Source organism: Cydia splendana, chromosome 16, assembly GCF_910591565.1.
Source record: "Cydia splendana chromosome 16, ilCydSple1.2, whole genome shotgun sequence".
NCBI classification, from domain to species: Eukaryota; Metazoa; Arthropoda; class Insecta; order Lepidoptera; family Tortricidae; genus Cydia; species Cydia splendana.
Genome location: NC_085975.1, coordinates 19,012,566 through 19,030,858, shown reverse-complemented (window position 1 = coordinate 19,030,858; position 18,293 = coordinate 19,012,566). Strand labels below are relative to the sequence as shown.

The 18,293-nt window shown below is 34.8% G+C and overlaps 1 protein-coding gene across 1 annotated transcript in view; it reads right to left on the bottom strand.

The window, feature by feature from the left end:
* LOC134798139 (uncharacterized) overlaps positions 1–18,293 on the bottom strand; it is a 117,137-nt gene that overhangs the window by 77,071 nt on the left and 21,773 nt on the right. The window contains exon 2 of the mRNA XM_063770476.1: positions 7,475–8,281. Within this exon, the coding sequence (XP_063626546.1) occupies positions 7,475–8,262 (788 nt within the window). The 5' untranslated portion in view covers positions 8,263–8,281. The remainder of the gene's footprint in view (positions 1–7,474; positions 8,282–18,293) is intronic.

Here is an 18,293-nt window from a genome sequence, read left to right as displayed (position 1 = left end):
GGCCTCCCCTAAGACCTTCCATTCCTCTCTGTTAGTTGCTCCTCTTGTCCATGTCCATGTTGGTCCAGCGATAGCTCTAATGTCGTCTTCCCATCTGCGGTAAGGTCTGCCTCTTTTCCTTTTCCCGTCTTTGGGGTACCAGGTTGTAACAATTTTTGACCATTTTTGTCCTGGCTCTCTGAGCATGTGTCCAGTCCATTTCCATTTTAGGCTATCTGTTACATAGGATACATCTCTTAATTTTGTGTTTTTTCTTATGGTGCTTAGTCTTATTTTGTCTTTCTTTTTGATGTTGAGAATACTTCTCTCTATGTTGTGTTGACATACTTCTAGGGATTTCCTATTTTTTTGTGTTAAGGCCCACGTTTGGCAACCATATGTCATGCTAGGGAGGATGCAAGAGTTGAACAATTTACTTTTGCATTTTAGTGGGATTTCCGGGTTCTTGCATTGCATTTGTTACTCGTTATAAATTATAAGTCATCAGGTATTGGTTAAAATATTTCGGATTGTTCACTGTAGGTAGGTATAAGTGCTAGCGAGATGCGTTGCGAGTACCTAATCTAAATATATATTATCAAATCAATATCAGATGTATAGAGGTTGAATATGAATCGAAGCTACATAGTTGGCATAAGTTGTAAACTCTGATAGGACTTAATTATGATAATCCTAACACGCACTTTCTTTAGAAAAGCGTACATTTTCCTCTCCTGGCTCTATTTTGATTAGTGTTATCAAATAGAGATCGAGGTGTAGGAATTTCTTAGGACACTTTCACTTATATTTATAATTTAACTACAGAATTTGTAGAATCATTTTAGATTATAATATCTATAGATATATATGTAGATACTTAAAGTAAATGTGAATAAATGTTGAATAATACTTTAAAATGTTTGTCAATCCAATTATGAACGATTCTAAAATCATGTTTTTCGGTTATAATATACATACATAGTTTGATAATCTTTTATTATAAATATTTTGGGATTGTGAAAATAAAGTTTTTTTTATAAAACAATATTGGGAGAGCCCGTTGATGTCTTTATTTAAAGATTTAAGTATTTAGCTAAGACACGTAAGTTTACGTAATATTTATGTTTCAAGTCAACCAAAGCATAGCTTGTGCAAAAATAAGTAAAACATCAGAAAGAAAACATTCGTAAACATTTATTTAAATTACCATTTCCAATATGTTTCCTCTGAAATATTTTTTTTTGTAATAAAATTAAAACAAGTTTTCTATAATTGATGCACTTTTTCGTCTAATTTACATATCCGCGGTGATAAACGAGATAAGTTTTTGAACGAAGGGTCGGAAGTTGAAATGTAACTCATTACTCATCATAATCGGCCGCAGTCGGCTAGCCGCCCGCTGCGCTGGCAAGGAGCGAGTTTTAAAACTCCACAATTTAGACATTTTTATTACTCTTAATGTTTATTTTTATATTGACTTTTAAACTTTATTGAAAATAAATCTTATGATATTTCGATATATTGTACTGTTTTATGAAAGCATAAGGTACATAATTAGTTATTTACATCAAGCAAGCATAATAAATATAAACTAACATCATTTATTTCCATTAATATTACAATCAAACTAGGTCTAATTATTTTCTTCAGGAAAATGATGGGCACACCAAGGCTGGTTTTAAACTCATCAAGCATCATAGAGGGTAAAGAACAATTTGTTTGTTGCCGGTCCCATATTGGGATACCCTCCTCCAATTGAGGGGGGATTTAAATCTTCTCGGGGCAGAGGTGTACGGTTGGAGCCGGTAAAGGTTTATTTGACGTTCATAAGCGCATTGTAATATGCCTACTTGAATAAACTATTTTTTTATCTTTTTTTTATCTTTATCTTTATCAATTTGGGGTAAAGAACAGCATGGCATATTTTTTTAGTTTGAATAGGTACTACTTTTTATTCGCTAACCTATCCATTAATTGTTAACAGAGCGAGCAGATGTTTTAGAAGTTGTGTATATTAAACTTCTACTCGCTCGAATTTCTTTCTTGCAAATATAAGTTACTCAAACGTAATAATTTATTGACTATATTTTTTTTAAATAGGTAAATGTATTTTTAAAGCCCAATCAATTGGTGGATTCGTTTGTGTCATAAAATTGTTGCACTAAATTAATTTCAGTCTCTTAAGTTCCCGCGTACTTGTACAAGTACAAGTTAAAAACTTTTATTATGTTTGTTTATTTCTTTCTTTGTTTTTATCAATAAAGCAGTTACTAAAATATTCATGTCAAATTTTATGTTATTTCAGAATATCGTTTTAAAATGAGGGCGTAACATCGATTGTATGGCGGCGGCTAGGAAGGCCGGCGAATAGATAAATTTAATGAATAATGAGTTGTTTTGCTCTCAGCAAACCTCACCGTAAAGGTCTCTGCCCACCACACCGTATCATACCATGACCGTGCTGTGAACGTATCAGGCACGGAATTTAACGCAATACGGACTACTATGCCCACTACACCGTGTCCACATTGTTTCATGTCCGTACATAACGGGTTTAGTGCCCGTAGGAACCGCACATCATCCCCATAGCATCCGACTATAATCCCCGTAGAATCCGCGTTTCATCCCCTTCGGACCCGCCTTTTATTCGCAAGAGCAAGACTCGTCAGAAAGAGCAAGCGAATAGTAACAGACTGGCAAGAGCGAGCAAGAAATATGGCACCGAGTTTAAAACGGGCATAGAACGGTCACCATAAGCGGTTATAATCCGTATGCTCACCGTTTCGCCGCCTTCACGCACCGTTCTGGCAACGTTGCCTGCCGTGCACGGAGCGTTTCGGCATCGGCAAAATATCCTCGCCGACAATTTTTGACGGTCCGTGCATGGCACGCGACGGGTATGGTCGGTGTCGGAACGGGCTAGTGGGCATAGTCTCATACTTTTTAATACAAAGAATATGACCTGACACGTTCCTACTACGGTCATGGTATGATACGGTGTAGTGGGCAGAGACCTTTAACAGTACACAATGATGTGCGTATCTAAATAACATACTTGACTGCGCGTACAAGTGCGTGTGCGCAACCACAAACGTCAGGAAGTATCAACTGCGGCCACATCCCCTTCCCTGTAGTTGATTACACCGGCCAAAGGGCGGGGCTCCTCGGACCCTTATTATTGGAAACTGTGTTGGAGGCTTTCCAAACTAACAAGGCAAATTGAGTGTTATAGAGGAATAATAATAGAGGTTAGTATAATATGAGTAGAATAAGTAGAGATAGGTAGATTATATAGGAAGACAGGTCGAAAATCTAGTTTTGGACAAGTGAGTTAGTAACACTACAATCATGGATGCAATAAATATATGAATTATGAATTAAATACATGGTAATTTTACAGAAATATGGAATATGCTATATAGGCTCATCAGATATATATTGAAGGCCAAGGTGGCCAAATAGATCGATACATATCCTTGATCGATTGCTATCCTGCAATTTTTGTGTTTTTGAATTTGTAATTTTGTTATTTTCTATAAGAATATCAAACTCGAATTTAAATTGTATTTGTAGGTACAAGTACGCGCGAAATTATGAGAATGAAATTAATTTAGTGAAACAATTTTATGAAACACAAACAAATCCACCAATTGATTGGGCTTTAAAATACATTTATAACAAAAAAATCAATTCAAGCGGAAGCTTGCTGCCATGAGCCGTGGCACAATGGCGGGATAACGCGAGGAAGAAGAAGAACAAAAAAATAGTCCAAATATTATATTTATAGAGCAAACTTAAAAATTAAAATGGTACCAATGAGTACTATTATTTTTTAACTAGGTACTTGTCTTACTGTTGTAAATACATAAACGAAACAACATTATCATGTAAACAGCATCGACCTATAAAAAGTACAATACTCAGTCCACCGCGCCGATGCTCCCGTTTAGCATGCACTAACAACTCGATTAAACAATAATAGTCCGTATTCCATCACAATAAGGTTTACAATTAATCAATTAACTGTGTCAGCGAATAATCGGAACTCAGTCGCGCGTAATCGATTCAACTGACCTTTAATGCCTTTATAAAGGACAGTAGGCCGATTCTGTATTAACAATTTGATATAGTTTTCATCTCATTTTATTTCAAAATTGAGTCGTGTCATCAGGCATCACGCACACCAATAAATACAAGCTACGCCTTACGAGCAAACCCCGGTTTGAGGGGAGCAAAAATGCACTTATGCTAGTGCTTAGTTAAATATATCGACTACTATGTAATGGACGAATTGCGTAGTAGACAAATGGACGAAATATGATTTGGGCGAAATTCGTATTGGGCGTACAGCTCACAAATCCTCTATCGACATATTCGAAATCCATATGAAGCAATCTTTGAATGATCACAATTATAAAATATGAGCGTTAATTCTGTACCTATACTTTTCCCATTTCCTCAGGATCAATCAACGCTAACTGGTGCACAAGGTCAAGGTGGTATCAAAATAAGATGAACATCATATCAATTTTTTTACAGAATCGGCCTACAGGTCATTGTCTGGGGAACTTTTAACAGCTGCACTCAGATCATTTGAATTTGGATGGAAGCGCAAAAGGATGGGAAAAATGGCGATGACATCCTTTATGAGGATCGAGATCATAATCCGTTCGAGTGGTGTAATAAACGTTTTGTATTTTATTTTATTTGTAAGATTCGCTTTATATCTCCAACTTGTAGATACCGCTTCATTATAGTCTGTCTCTTTTAACTATAAAGTAATACGCCATACATTTTCTTTATAAGACACTAATAGGGACTATATACTATTTCCTTTGAGCAGTACTTCATAGTTAAAAAATATACTGTAATAAAAGCTGATGGGAAGTAATAAACATAAGAAAAACCACTTTCCCTATTGGAATCTTTCCAATTAATAAAATAATTTATGTAGTGACAACTTATAGATAGAGACCCGTTTGCTTTTAGTAATAAACATGTTGAAAAATGTCAACTATGTAGTTAAATTAATTACAATAAATGTAATGAGATTCAGAGATTCAAGATTAAGTACAGTACTAAATTAGCGACATTTTTTATTTCGAATTTGAAATTTAATAATATACATTCAAAAAGTCATATTTAACGAAGTTAAAGGGCGATAAAATATTTTTTCAGTCAAGGTGTTTTATTATAGCATTCTTCATTTTAATTTATAGTCATAAAATACAGCAGCTAGATTTACAACCAGCAATTAACTAGAGTAAAGAGACAAGCGGCAAATCGAATCGATTAAACAAAACCACGTCAAAAAACCATCGATTAAGATAATCGAGCTTTGAAACATCGAAAGAGATGTAATCGAATATGGGATAAGTCCGCGCAATTTAACACTGGCCGCGAACACGCAGCCTTGGCTTATAAAAGAAAAAAAAAAGTAAAAAGAACATGGCGTCCGAACGACAAGATGGTATCTGGTATCGGCTACCGTTTGTACGCCGAGCGGTGCAAGCTTCCTGCTGACTTATCTGTATTTTTAAACGATTTTCATTTTTTGAATTTGTTTTTTGAGAAGCTTTATGTTTAGCATTATGTTGAAAAAAAAATTGAGTAGGCAATGGCTAAACTACCTGTACGGTACGGATATGATGGTCGTTCTTGTCTACGTGACAGCGTGATAAAACGGCGTCCGTCACTTTCTATCCCACGGCGTTAAAAAGTGACAGTTATTTTATCACGTGGATTAAGATGGATAAAGCTATCCATAATACGCCGGCTAATATTTAATAATTTTAACAAAATATTTATTTAAAAAAATTGTTTTGTCGACATTAAATATAACGCTTTCCACTTTGTAAAGCCTGTTTGTGCCAAAATAAATAGAAAAAATGTCTAAACATTTTTATGAATTTAATTGACTAATAACAAAAAAGATTTCGACTGGCGCCATGTATATTGTGACTTGTGGCATTTAGCCAAATAAATTAAGTTCGTGAAATCATTAGTTTCGCTACATATTAAGCATTATATCACCATTAATATGTAGATTATAATTTTGTATTTCCATAATGGTAATGTTGTTTGATAAAGTAAAATATTTGGAGATGAAAATGTTGTAAGTAATGTGTGGTGGCTTGTTTTGGTAAGCTTACCTGATTTGCCAAATTTGTATTAGGTATAAATAATGTCGACTGGATAAACAAATTATTTCGTAATTAATCAAAATCAATTAATCCGATTGATTATTCTCCAATTAAATAATTAATTCAACTTGATAGTTAAAATGCAAAAAATAAAACCGTGGAAAGGATATGATAAGCGAAACGTTACACGCTGACATTCTTATCGTATGCTTGGACATAATTAGCAGCCTTACTATTTTTTATCGTTAAAATTGATTGACTTAACTTAAGTGCCAGTAGGTATAGTTACGCTTGCAAATATAAATAATAATGCTCTTGCATAGCAAAGTAAAACAGATGTTAAAATCTGGAAGAATGTAAATTTAAATTGACAAATATTGAATCGAACACTTTAACAATAATAACAATAACAATATTTTTTATCGTGGTATTATATTAAAACATTGTTGAGACAGTATTTTGTATAACTTGTGTACCTACGGTTTCATTGCTACGTGAAGTCATTAAATATAAAAGCCTCAAAATATGTTATATGAAATATGTACAATATGTACATATGTATATGTTAACTACAGATAAAATCCAAAACAAAGTTATCTTATCAAAAACAAGTGCAACGTAAAATTTCGCACCCGCTCACTAATTCTCAAACAGCCAGTTTTCGAAGCCTACACTTTGTATTTTGATGCTTTAACTTGCCTTTCGCCGACCACAAGCCTTGTGAAATTCCTCGTAAACTCATATCCATATCCACTCCTTACTTCTCCACCATCGTATACAACCTTATCACACAATCCAAAGACAACCTTATTTTTGAGAGTGAAGAGTTGAAATTTGTAAACATTGAAATGGAGAGAGAAGATAATAAGGAATAAAGTTTTGCGGTCGGCACCGTTCCTCCAGTAAATGCAATACAATGGACATGCGGTATTACAGAAGATGTAAAAGGTTGTAAAACTGTTGGGCTTTCTGCAGTGCTCAAAGTTTCTTTGTTGACATAGCACGTCGTTTGTTGGAACGTAGTGTTTTGAATTATTGTGATGTATGATGTGAGAGACAATTCAATGGCGGCTTGAGCAAACTTTCTTTCTATAATCTTATTTTCCGCTTAGACTTTAGAGATTCGAGTGAACTTATAAGCTTTTATTTTAAATTATAATGTAATTGTTACAATATTAATTACATGATTTTATTTGGTTACCCTTTAATCAGATCTAACTACTTTAATTTTGCCTGGAACTTTGGTAACCTACAAATATTACTTGAGCAAAGATGTAATTGTAAATATATTTTCGCTTAGCAGTGGGTGGGTAAAAAAAGGGATGAAAAAAGTGCATAGTAAGGCTACTCACTCATTGCAGCTGGTCACGCTGGTCTGCGACACCGTCACCAGCGTCGTGGTCCTCGTGGTCAGCCGGTCCCCCACGCACTTCCTCCTCTCACACTCCGCCAACACTGCATCCTCCTTCAGCGGCTGCAACACCTCCTTCACCTTATTCGGTCCACACTTCACCGTCGACCTCTCAAACTTCAAATTCGCCGTCGTTTTCCCATCTGTAGACACCTCAGTACTTTCCGTTACAATCGCCCCCCTTTTTGTCTTCGAAACAACTTTAGAACTCTTCCCAACTACATTACCGTTCTTTATAATCTGTTCGTTTGAATCTAAGATTTGCGTTTGAGGTAGACCGTTCTCTAACATACTTTTGATACTACTAGAATTCAGATTTGTACTTATAATGCTATCTAAATCTACTTCGTAATTATGCTGTATAGGTTGTCGTCTTTGGTCTTTCTGCCACGTTTTTACTCCGTAAATTGGTTCGGATTCTACTCCAAAGCTATATTCTACTTTACTATTATCAGTAGCATTATCAACTTCATCTGGTGCCGGTTCTTGTGTAGTGTCTTCAAAAAAATCATCAGTAAGTTCGGTGATTTGCGCTCCTGGTCTTTTGACATCGGTTAAGTCGAAATTGATGAAGTTTCTATTCATGTTGTTCATTTTTCTCCTGCCGTAGAGTTGTCTGTAGTACTTCTCCTGGTCTCCGTACATCCAGCAGACCTTCCACCATTGTTTGCACATGAGAATGTTCGCAGAATTGGAAGCTTTCACGTGTCTTGTTGCTGTTGCCGACATTTTGGCGTTTTATTGTCTGCTGAAATTAGTATAACTTTGAAATATAATATCTTTGGATTGAAACAACACGTATTTTTGATGAGATTGCAAAAAGATTCTCTAGAGCCGGACCAAGCTAACTCTGCATGCCATTTGCAATAGCAAAGTGTGGAAATGTCATTATTTATATCTAACTAGTATGAAAATATGTAATTTATAATGTCACTCTCTCACTTTGTTCCATTTAAGTCGGTGTAAAGTTAACTTATATTATTTTCAATCAATCATTTATTTCAGACATAAAAGCCCCTATAATTTGTTATTTGTTTTGTCAGAGTTTTTTTTTTACTTTAACTTATTTGTTGTGGCTGCCAATTCTAAAGAAATTTATAGTATGATTAAAATACCGCTTTCTAGAACAAATCAGCGCAAAATTGCGTCGACGGTAGAAAATAACAAAGCAGCAGGATTGCAGCCAGATGGTGTTAGGGCTACCACAGAAGCCCTAAGCTAGGTATTAGATAATATTTATATTTCATACAAAAAGATACCACTACGTAGGCCTTTTTGGAACTCTTATTGTTATTTGGATTTCAATTTGGAATAATTACATTAAAACATTGAAAAACTTTGAGTCAGAATACTTTCTACCATCATAAATGTTGGCATTTAGTATCTAAGTAATTTTCTGTCTTCTTTACCTATTATTACAGTTAGTGTAATCTTTTTACTACTTATTTTTATTAAGTACCTAGTGCTTACTACATATTTTAAATAATATGTATTCTAAGATTTAAAATGCACGTGTATTAAAATCTTAGTTCTGTCTTTTAGAATAAGGGATAGTTTAGCCGTTAGTGTCAAAAACTATGTATTTAAAAATTTCAAGAATCCAGTTTTGTGTATAGCCGTCGGAATTTGGCGTCGAATCTAAGAGTCAAATCAGAATCTCGAAAATGTCGTTGATGCTCCCAACATCTTAATTTTCCGCAACTACGCCACAGGCAAACCCACTAGCAAACTTTAATATTAAGTCTATTGTGCTGCACCAGTTCGAACCTGCCACCCCTCAGTCCTCAGGCCTGTCATTACGGCGCAATCTCTCGCTGCCTTATTACGGTTTATTTGCTCCTACTACTCCCATTTCAACAAAGCCATAACAGTCAACAAAACATGCTTTTCTACGATCTTATTCTTTTGATGTTGGTCGTACTATCTTGTAGACTAAAAGGTAGTAAAGGTGTACATAATACGATTCCTTAAGATCTATTGTTTTATGTGGCTGCGTTCATCTGGTTCGTGATTTACTGGTTAATTGTGCTATCTGCCGGTAACGAAGTAACGGTCGGATGATAGGTTACGGAAGGCTTATCAGTGGTAAATACATACGGCTAATCTTAGATGAGAGTTAGATTGGCCGAAGAACCTAGGATCTATACTTGGGCTGTCTTTCCACTGAGGCGGAAATGAGAGGAAACGTGCGAGAATCAAACATATCATTGATTGTAATCCACATCACTTACATTACAACCAAAGGTATTCATCTCCGCTCATCTCCGCCTCGGTGGAAAGGCAGCCCTAGCTCATAGATCTAATACATAATGATGTCGCTGTGTTTGACCATACTTAAAGAGCTGAATTGGACGTAATTCTACAAACAGGAATCAATCAAGGTTACATTTTTTAAAGTTCTGTTTATTATAAATTATTTCCAATTAGGTATGTAGGTGATACTGAAAAACCAACCCTGCAAATGTGAAAAATAAATCATTAGTTTTATAGGACTAGCTTATTTTTTTCGTGATTTCAAGGTTTGCTAACATATTTGTTTTGTGTACGTACATATAGGATTTTATATACCTCGTACCGTATACGTATTTTCCTATTTTGTTAGGTATCTACATTAGGTATCTACAATCTGTGACTGGGGACCGTAGGGCTGGCAGCTTCCTCGCACAGCGCATAAGCATTGCAATTCAGCGTGGTAATGCTGCCAGCGTCTACGGGACCTTGCCGAGGGGTGATTTTTTATTGTAGTTTAGGTTTAAGGATGTTTTATTTTTATTAATTTAGAATAGTTAGATACTTTTAGTTTATACGTTTTTATACAATATTTATATTTATTTGTTTAATGGTTCAATATCTAATAAATTAATCTCATGTTTCATATAAATTCTACAATCTTACACAAATCAATTCTCAGCCTACAATCAGCGCACGCTCGCAATCGCTATAAATCTTCACAATGCGCAGGAGTCGATAATTGTAACGCAGCTGTAATTAGGGGTAACATCAAAGGGCCTACATTGTAGATTACTATCTCCTGCTTCTATCTATGATAAAGCCAAGCTAGATCTACATATAATGTACAAGATTGCCCGTCAAATGTCAAAAGTGCGACCGAAATAGGAATGACACTTCGTTTGACAGTCATTAAAAATATTGAATTCTGAAATAATATGTGATTCTGTAGAATATTTGCTTTTGTAACAGGATACGATCGCCCACGGAATCTCCTGAATAAAGTTTTGCGGATTTTGTTTGTTCTTTATTTTGTCCAGGCCCCAATTTCACCACGGTGACAGGTGCGACAATTGTAAAACATCACTGTTGCTGACGTCACAGGCATCCATGGGCTACGGTTACCGCTTACCATCGGGCGGGCCGTATTCCTGTTTGCCACCATCATTGTATTATTAAAAAAAACTTTATTATATCGGAAAAAAACAGATATTTCTCTTGCTAAGTTTATGACAATTGTCACAAGAAACACTACAATTGTCACGAAATTCCGACATATAACTCATTTCCTGTCAAGATTCACCGACAATTCTACAAATATGTCGACTAGAAAAAATAATTCTTGTTTCACAACATAATTGTAATACATACAATTGTAGCAAAATGCCTGTCATGTTTGTAAGTATTTCTATAGAAAATATTTTATAAAATTGTAATATGTCACCTGTCGCTTGACAATTGTCGCTCGACATATGTCGCTGACAATTGTAGCCGTGGTGAAATTGGGGCCGGTCGCGGTTAGTTATAGTGATTAGTGATGTATTTAGGAGGACAGAGGCTACCGAGAAAAACGAAAATCGATATCTCTTCATCTGCCACTCTATCGCTCGAATATGTAAGAGCGACAGAGAGGCCGACAGCGAAATTTCGATTTTCGTTTTTCGCGATAGGCCCTCATAGCCCTGGCCTGGATAATTGCCTTGATCTAGCCGCGGTAATTAGCAGCGCAAACATGAAAGCGCTGGCAACATTATCGATCGTTATCTAGCGCGTGCCAGAGGCAATTGTGAGAAAAGGGCCCTTAACATATTCCGATCCGATATTATATTCCGATCTGAAGAAAGTGAAGAAAGTGTATCTGTAACTACTTTTAAGTTATTTTGCTTGGAAGTGGTGACTGTACACCTGCAATAATATGTTACACTACAAAGGCCGCAGAAATATCTGACACGATCTTATTTGTAGAGCCATAAGAGCGTGTCACATATTTATGCAGCCTTCGAGGAGTAACATATTATTGCAGGTGACTGTACTGAACTGTGACGCGGTGCAGAAAGGGCAATGTTATAGTGTTTTACGGTACCTAGAAGTAAAATGTAGGTATAACATATATATTTTGTTTCGCTATTTATTCATTTTAGAAATGTGCATTCCAAAAAGATATGTTCGGCCAAAAAAGGCGGACTTCATGCCACAGGGACTCTCTCTTTCCCATATGGGCCATATCCGACATTCGATATAGATAATTTCAGACATGTCTGACCCCCCGTCAGCTGCCGGACCGATAGTCTTTTTTTTGTCTGTGTATAAATTTGAAAGCATAATTTTTGCTGAAATATTTTTTGCCCACTGCCCGAAATTGTTGGCCAATATCGGATCGGACAATGTACAAACACCCTTAAGCGGTTATTACACTGAATCCAAATCCAATGTTAAGATCGCCTTATGTCTAATGCCATTTCAATGTGTTCGTTTCTGAGTACAAACAACAACACTCCTAACTGTACATCGGTGGACCTTATTACCAAAGGCATAAGGTCCACCGATGTACAGTTAACAGTGTGGGCGATGGTACCGTCCACGTCCACTATTAACTTGCAGTATGACAATTTTTTTTAAATTGATCTGTCAAATAACGTAAATCGCCAAATAACTTCCTTATCTGACAGGTGATCTAACCTATAATTTACCTAGCACTTTATTTACCAGTTAAGCTTATTTGAAGATTGTGAAACGCCAACGATGACTTTATTCGCCAGATAAGTGGCAAGTAGCTTATTCGGGACTTTACTTGGACATTGTGAAACAGGCCCTAAACCTGACTTTAAAATATATAATTATATAAGAGAGCAAAAGGATATTCTTAGTTTATATGTCCTGGAAAGGGCATTTATTTGTATGATGATACAGATATTTGTTCCTGAGTCATGGTTGTTTTCTATGTATTTAAGTATGTACTTATATATGTATTATATATATCATTGTCTGAGTACCCACAACACAAGCCTTCTTGAGCTTACTGGCTTAGTCGATTTGTGTAAAAATGTCCTATAATATTTATTTTTATTTATTTATTTTATTTATATAGTATTAATCTTAAGAGCTAAAAGCATTCGATAGTGTTTATGGAAGCTTTTATGGCTTTAATTAAACTGTTTTAATGACCATTTTAATGATGGGCGTCGTCGTAAAATATTACTGGAATTCTTGCGTGCAGTTTTGTGAATATTTTTAGAAATGCATTATAAGTTGGAAATGATCTCGTAAAGTTTATATTTTAAATGTCATTGAGCCTATATTTTTGACATGACTTGGGTACAGGGACAGCTGTCACCTATTGAGTTGACATAAACTAAAAGTATTGAAAATATGTCAATATTTACATATATTTAACGGGGTAACTTCGAAAGCGGGGTCTTCGAATTTTGAAAATGGCTAATATCTATAAAATCAAACGCGTCTTGCTTATATTGCATATGTAGAAAGAGCTTCTAGTTCAGTAGATATTTACCATTTCCACAATTATCCTGCTTTCGATGTTATCCCAATGCACCTTTCCATTTCGCTATTTAATAACAATATTTGGGAGACCGAGCTTTGCTCGGAATCCATATCATAACTCAAAAATGCGCGTTTTCCCAGAGATAAGACCTAGCTAGATCGATTTTTCGCCCCCGAAAACCCCCATATAACAAATTTCATTGAAATTGTTAGAGCCGTTCCCGAGATCCCTTACATATATTATATAAATAAATATATATGTATATACAAGAATTGCGCGTTTAAAGGTATTAGATTATTACAGACCTCCCAGCAATAAATATGTATTAGCTCATTACAACAAACGTCACTTCAATCATTTGAACGCGTCCTGTTTGTACACCGGGCACGCTCTAATAGAAATATTTTATTCATAAGACCATCATACTTCTAGCAGATGCTACAATAAAATGGCTACCAGTTCACCGTTAACGCATTTATACAACACCTTATTATATGAACATGCTCACACGCATGCAAATACGGCGAAATCTTACGTCCTTTTCCCACGTTACGGGAGACGTGGGAAGGAAAAGAACGGCTGTGTTTTTTTGTTTTTTACGGGCTAGCTACCGAAGGGCGAAGGAAATTGCCGCATGGTTTCGGGGCATTTTTGTTGGTGATTTGATTTTAATGTGCTGTTTTTTGGTGGATTCTTTGAGAAATCTGTATTTTTAGGGTAAAGGAGGAAAAGTTGGCCACTGTTAATAGGAAAATCTTTGTCTAATATGTACATTTTAGATTAAAAAAAAAACAATCAAAAAACACATTTTCGTGACTACACAAATTATAAAATAAATGTCAATTAATGAATATCCAACCATCAACGTGTCGAATAGTCGGAAAAATAAAAAAATATGAAATGCAGAAATGGCGAAATAATAACTGTAATTACCTATATAAAACACTTGACATAATTTATTGTAAGTGCCGAAGCTTAATTGCATGTCATAAATAATTCATGTCTTTCTCATGTCGGCCATTTTACAAAACATTTTCCAAAAATCGTGACAATCCGTAACGTCGTTAATTTCTAACTTTGCTACCAAGAAACCATTAAAAAATAATTATCCCAACAAAAAGCATGCCGCAGGCAGAGCCGGGTCCACAACTAACTTACCACTTTAGTTTATTCCCTCGCTGAGCTAAAATCGCCTTTATTACAAGGATATACAAGTCAGGGTCAGGTCGGGATAAGTGGTTCAGGTGGTTAATGATCACCTGGGGTTACTGGGTACGAAATTACGGGCTTTGCTTGTCGACCTGGGCCGAATGGATGCATAATTGTCCCGTTCGGACTTTTGTATCGAACTTAAATAGCATCTGTTGCAATAGTATGTGTTTATTAGTGCAATGCAAGAAGTAAGTAAGTAGTTTGATTACTAACAGAACTTAAGAAATACTAAGATTACTTTTATTTTTATTTTTATTGTTTTGTCTTGTTACTTTCGTAACAATGATATGGATATGTATAATGTCTGAAATAAAGTTTTTCAATTTCAATTTCAATTTCAATTAGTGTTATGGCTATTCATACAGAAAAGTCTATGCAAATGCTAAAAATAGATAAATGAAAAACTTAAAATCAACAAAGCTTATCCTAGCTCCTTTACGCATTTAGTTACACACTCGGTTTTAAGATAGTGGGTAAAATTTAATTCGTTTAAGTTCGGTTATTTTTTGAATTATCAATGAGTTCGGCTGTTTGTTTTTCAATGTGATAAAATATCATAATGCTTCATTGCCACATCCCAATTCACATTCCAGTAAAGACTTAAAACTTTCCCACATCTTCAATAAACACATCATATTTAAATCGACTAACAAGCTCTCATTTACATTCGAAAGGTCAACATATGCAAGCACATATAATAGCCTCATAACTCGCATAGAACTGATGACTCCATCTAAGCGCCGCGATCATTCATGAATGATTAGAACGCGAGGAGAAAGTTGGAACGAGTCATCAATACCAGGAAATTGAGAAGTGATCAATGAGTGAAGAGAGGGAAGGCTTGGCGTTTGATATAATAGTCTAACACACGCGGACATGTACAAGTTATAAGTATTTAGTTAATATTTTAATGTGCGACGTACGACGCATCTAAATATTAAACGTCAACCTAATTGTCGTCTTTAATAAAAAAGACTTAACTTCGCAATACGATTTGTCATTATTTCATGATCTTCATGAGCAATTTCATTTGAAAAAAGTAAATGACGCTTTTAAAGAAGTTTTGTCTTCGGTTATCGCGACAGTTACTCATGAAATAAAACTATTGAAACGGATTATATCGCGTATATTGAATACGTACTACATCCCGACGTTTCAAACCCATTATACAGCGTTCGTGGTCAACGGGTGACTGAGGAAAAATTGTACTGTGCAAAAACTACCCACTTACAAAACAATGAACCATCATAAACTATAAATTAAAAAAAATTGGTTCATAAGGCTAGTTCTACATTAGAACTATTTTCAAGTAAAGCTAAAAATACGCGATAAAACGCGATAGTCACAATATTTAATATTCAAGATTTAATTTACTAGGTAGTGTGGGGCACTTATTCCCTTACTCTTAAGTTCTAATATTATAATTTATTATTTAAAAAACGAGTTACTCTAAAAAATGAATGTGCTTTAATATTTTAAGAGATCCACGATTGTTTCTAAATCTCACCTGAACGACAATATTGTGTGGTTTAAAGGGAAGTATATACCTTCAACTAAATCAATAATTTCTTTCAGCAGTATTTAAGAAACCATGATATACTTATCAGCATATAGTTAAAAAAAAAACAAAGTTGTATTCAGATTATTGTTACAACACCTCGCCCCATTACCCACTTCTACAGACTATTAAACTTACACATTGATTACATTACATTACGCAAAAAACAAAAATGTTACTGTCAATAGAATCACCACATTACTTTGGCATGTCGTTTAACACAACGCAACTTGCAGTAAATGTATAAACCTGCGCACGCGCAAGCACCTCACTTTATTCCCCAGCTTCGCATAGCTAAAATGTTTTCATACGTAAACAGTTAAATGGGCCTTTTACGAATAATTTCCGCGTTCCGATCGATTTTCTATCAAGCTGGGCACATTTCCCGAATAATACTTTAAATAAGTACTTATAATGTTAAACTAATATTATATTATTAGTAACAAATAGGGATGCTCGCCCTTTAGATAGATAGTTTATTTTTCAAGTAGGCATAATTACAATGCGCTTATCAACGTCAAAAAAGGATTCCGACGAATTAAGAGCCTCCCCCTTTTTTGAAGTCAGTTAATAAAGCTACGCAGGCTTAGAGTTGATCAAAGGCGCCCAGATTCGTCTTTATACAGAGAAAATACTTTCCGTTAGCAGCCATTGCAAATAAACTTAGGGACAGGACAGGTTTTTTAGAACGACATCTTAGCCAAGATATTCCTTCGATAAGCCATAAGGAATTTTTAATTACACAAACGGGTCTACAGCGATATAGTGTAAATTATATCCCGGTAGACCCGTTTGTGTAATTAAATATGTGTACAAAACGAAGTTTAAAGTGTCATAAGGAATTTTCTTTCGATAGTACAGGATACAATATATATTTATATATGTGTATATATTTACGTATGTATATTTATTTATTTATGTATAATATTACTTATGATGCATATATAATGTCATATATTATAGTTTAGTGTTTTTTTTTTCTTTCCAAATTTACTGTAACAGTATTCTGAGCCTGCACCAACTAGATCTTTCGGTTTAGCCCATGGTTGACTGGTAGAGAATGCCTTCAGGCATTAAGTCCGCCATTTGTACTCTTCATTTATTGTGCAATAAAGTTTAAATAAATAAATAAATAAATAAATACAAGAAGCCTAAGAAACAGCGATGTTAGCCCAAGAGAGATACGGTTTGCGCAAAACATTAAATTATAATACCCTGATTTTTAAATATCTTTCTAATAAGATATTTACAGATAATATATACAGGAATCCTACAAAAATTCTACCCGAAAATAGGTACCTAAATAGAAAAAAAAGTAGCCCCGTTTTATTATTTCAAACAATTATTATTATTTCTATCTGCAAGCATAGCGACATTTTTGCCTATAATCAAAGAAAATGTATGGTATATGTAAATCTAATAAATCCACAAATGTACGGAGCGTGGTATACATGTCTCTGTAGAAAAGAAACAAATAAGAAACGACATTTTGTTGAATTTTAGTTTGTATGCAATACTAGAATCGTGCTATATCCGTTAAACTAAAAACGTCAGCTATTACAAATTATTCTCACCTCAGCAGCTCGAACAAGTGTTCCAAACTCGGGTTCCAAACCACGTACGAGCTCCGTACGAGTATGAATTCTTAATAATTATTTAATTAAAATAAAGTTTAAGATTTGATAAAAACTGATAAAAATACTATATTTTAGGTATTTTATTGTACAATTAAAATAATGAACTCAAAAAATACACAATTATCACGCAAAATTAATTATTCTACTTTTAAGAATTTCTACTATAGTTGACAAATCCGCAATTCGGACCGCGTCTTACAAAGTTTTTTTTTTACAAAAAGAAAGTTGTCGGTTGAGGTGTCAGTTGATGTTCGTTATTTTTATTTCTATGTGTTTTTGTGTTCGTTTGCGGTAATTAAACTTAATTGTTTGTATATCTTAAGAAAACATGAGTGCACAGGGCACAGGTATTAAGTGACGAAGAAGGATTACATTTTTCAAGTTGTCTAATAGGTATGTTTTCACTGCTAAGGTGAAAAATTTTGAGTACTACACGAGATCAAAGTTATTTACATCTCGTGCGCTTTTGAGTCCCTTACTACGCTCAAGATTCTAAATTATTATAGAATCTTTCGCTTGCACGGGACTCAAAATAAGCACTCGAAGAAATATCAAACTTTGATCTCTTGTTGTACAAATAACTATTCCAAATCGCCATGCTACTGATTCGTAAAATCAAAGA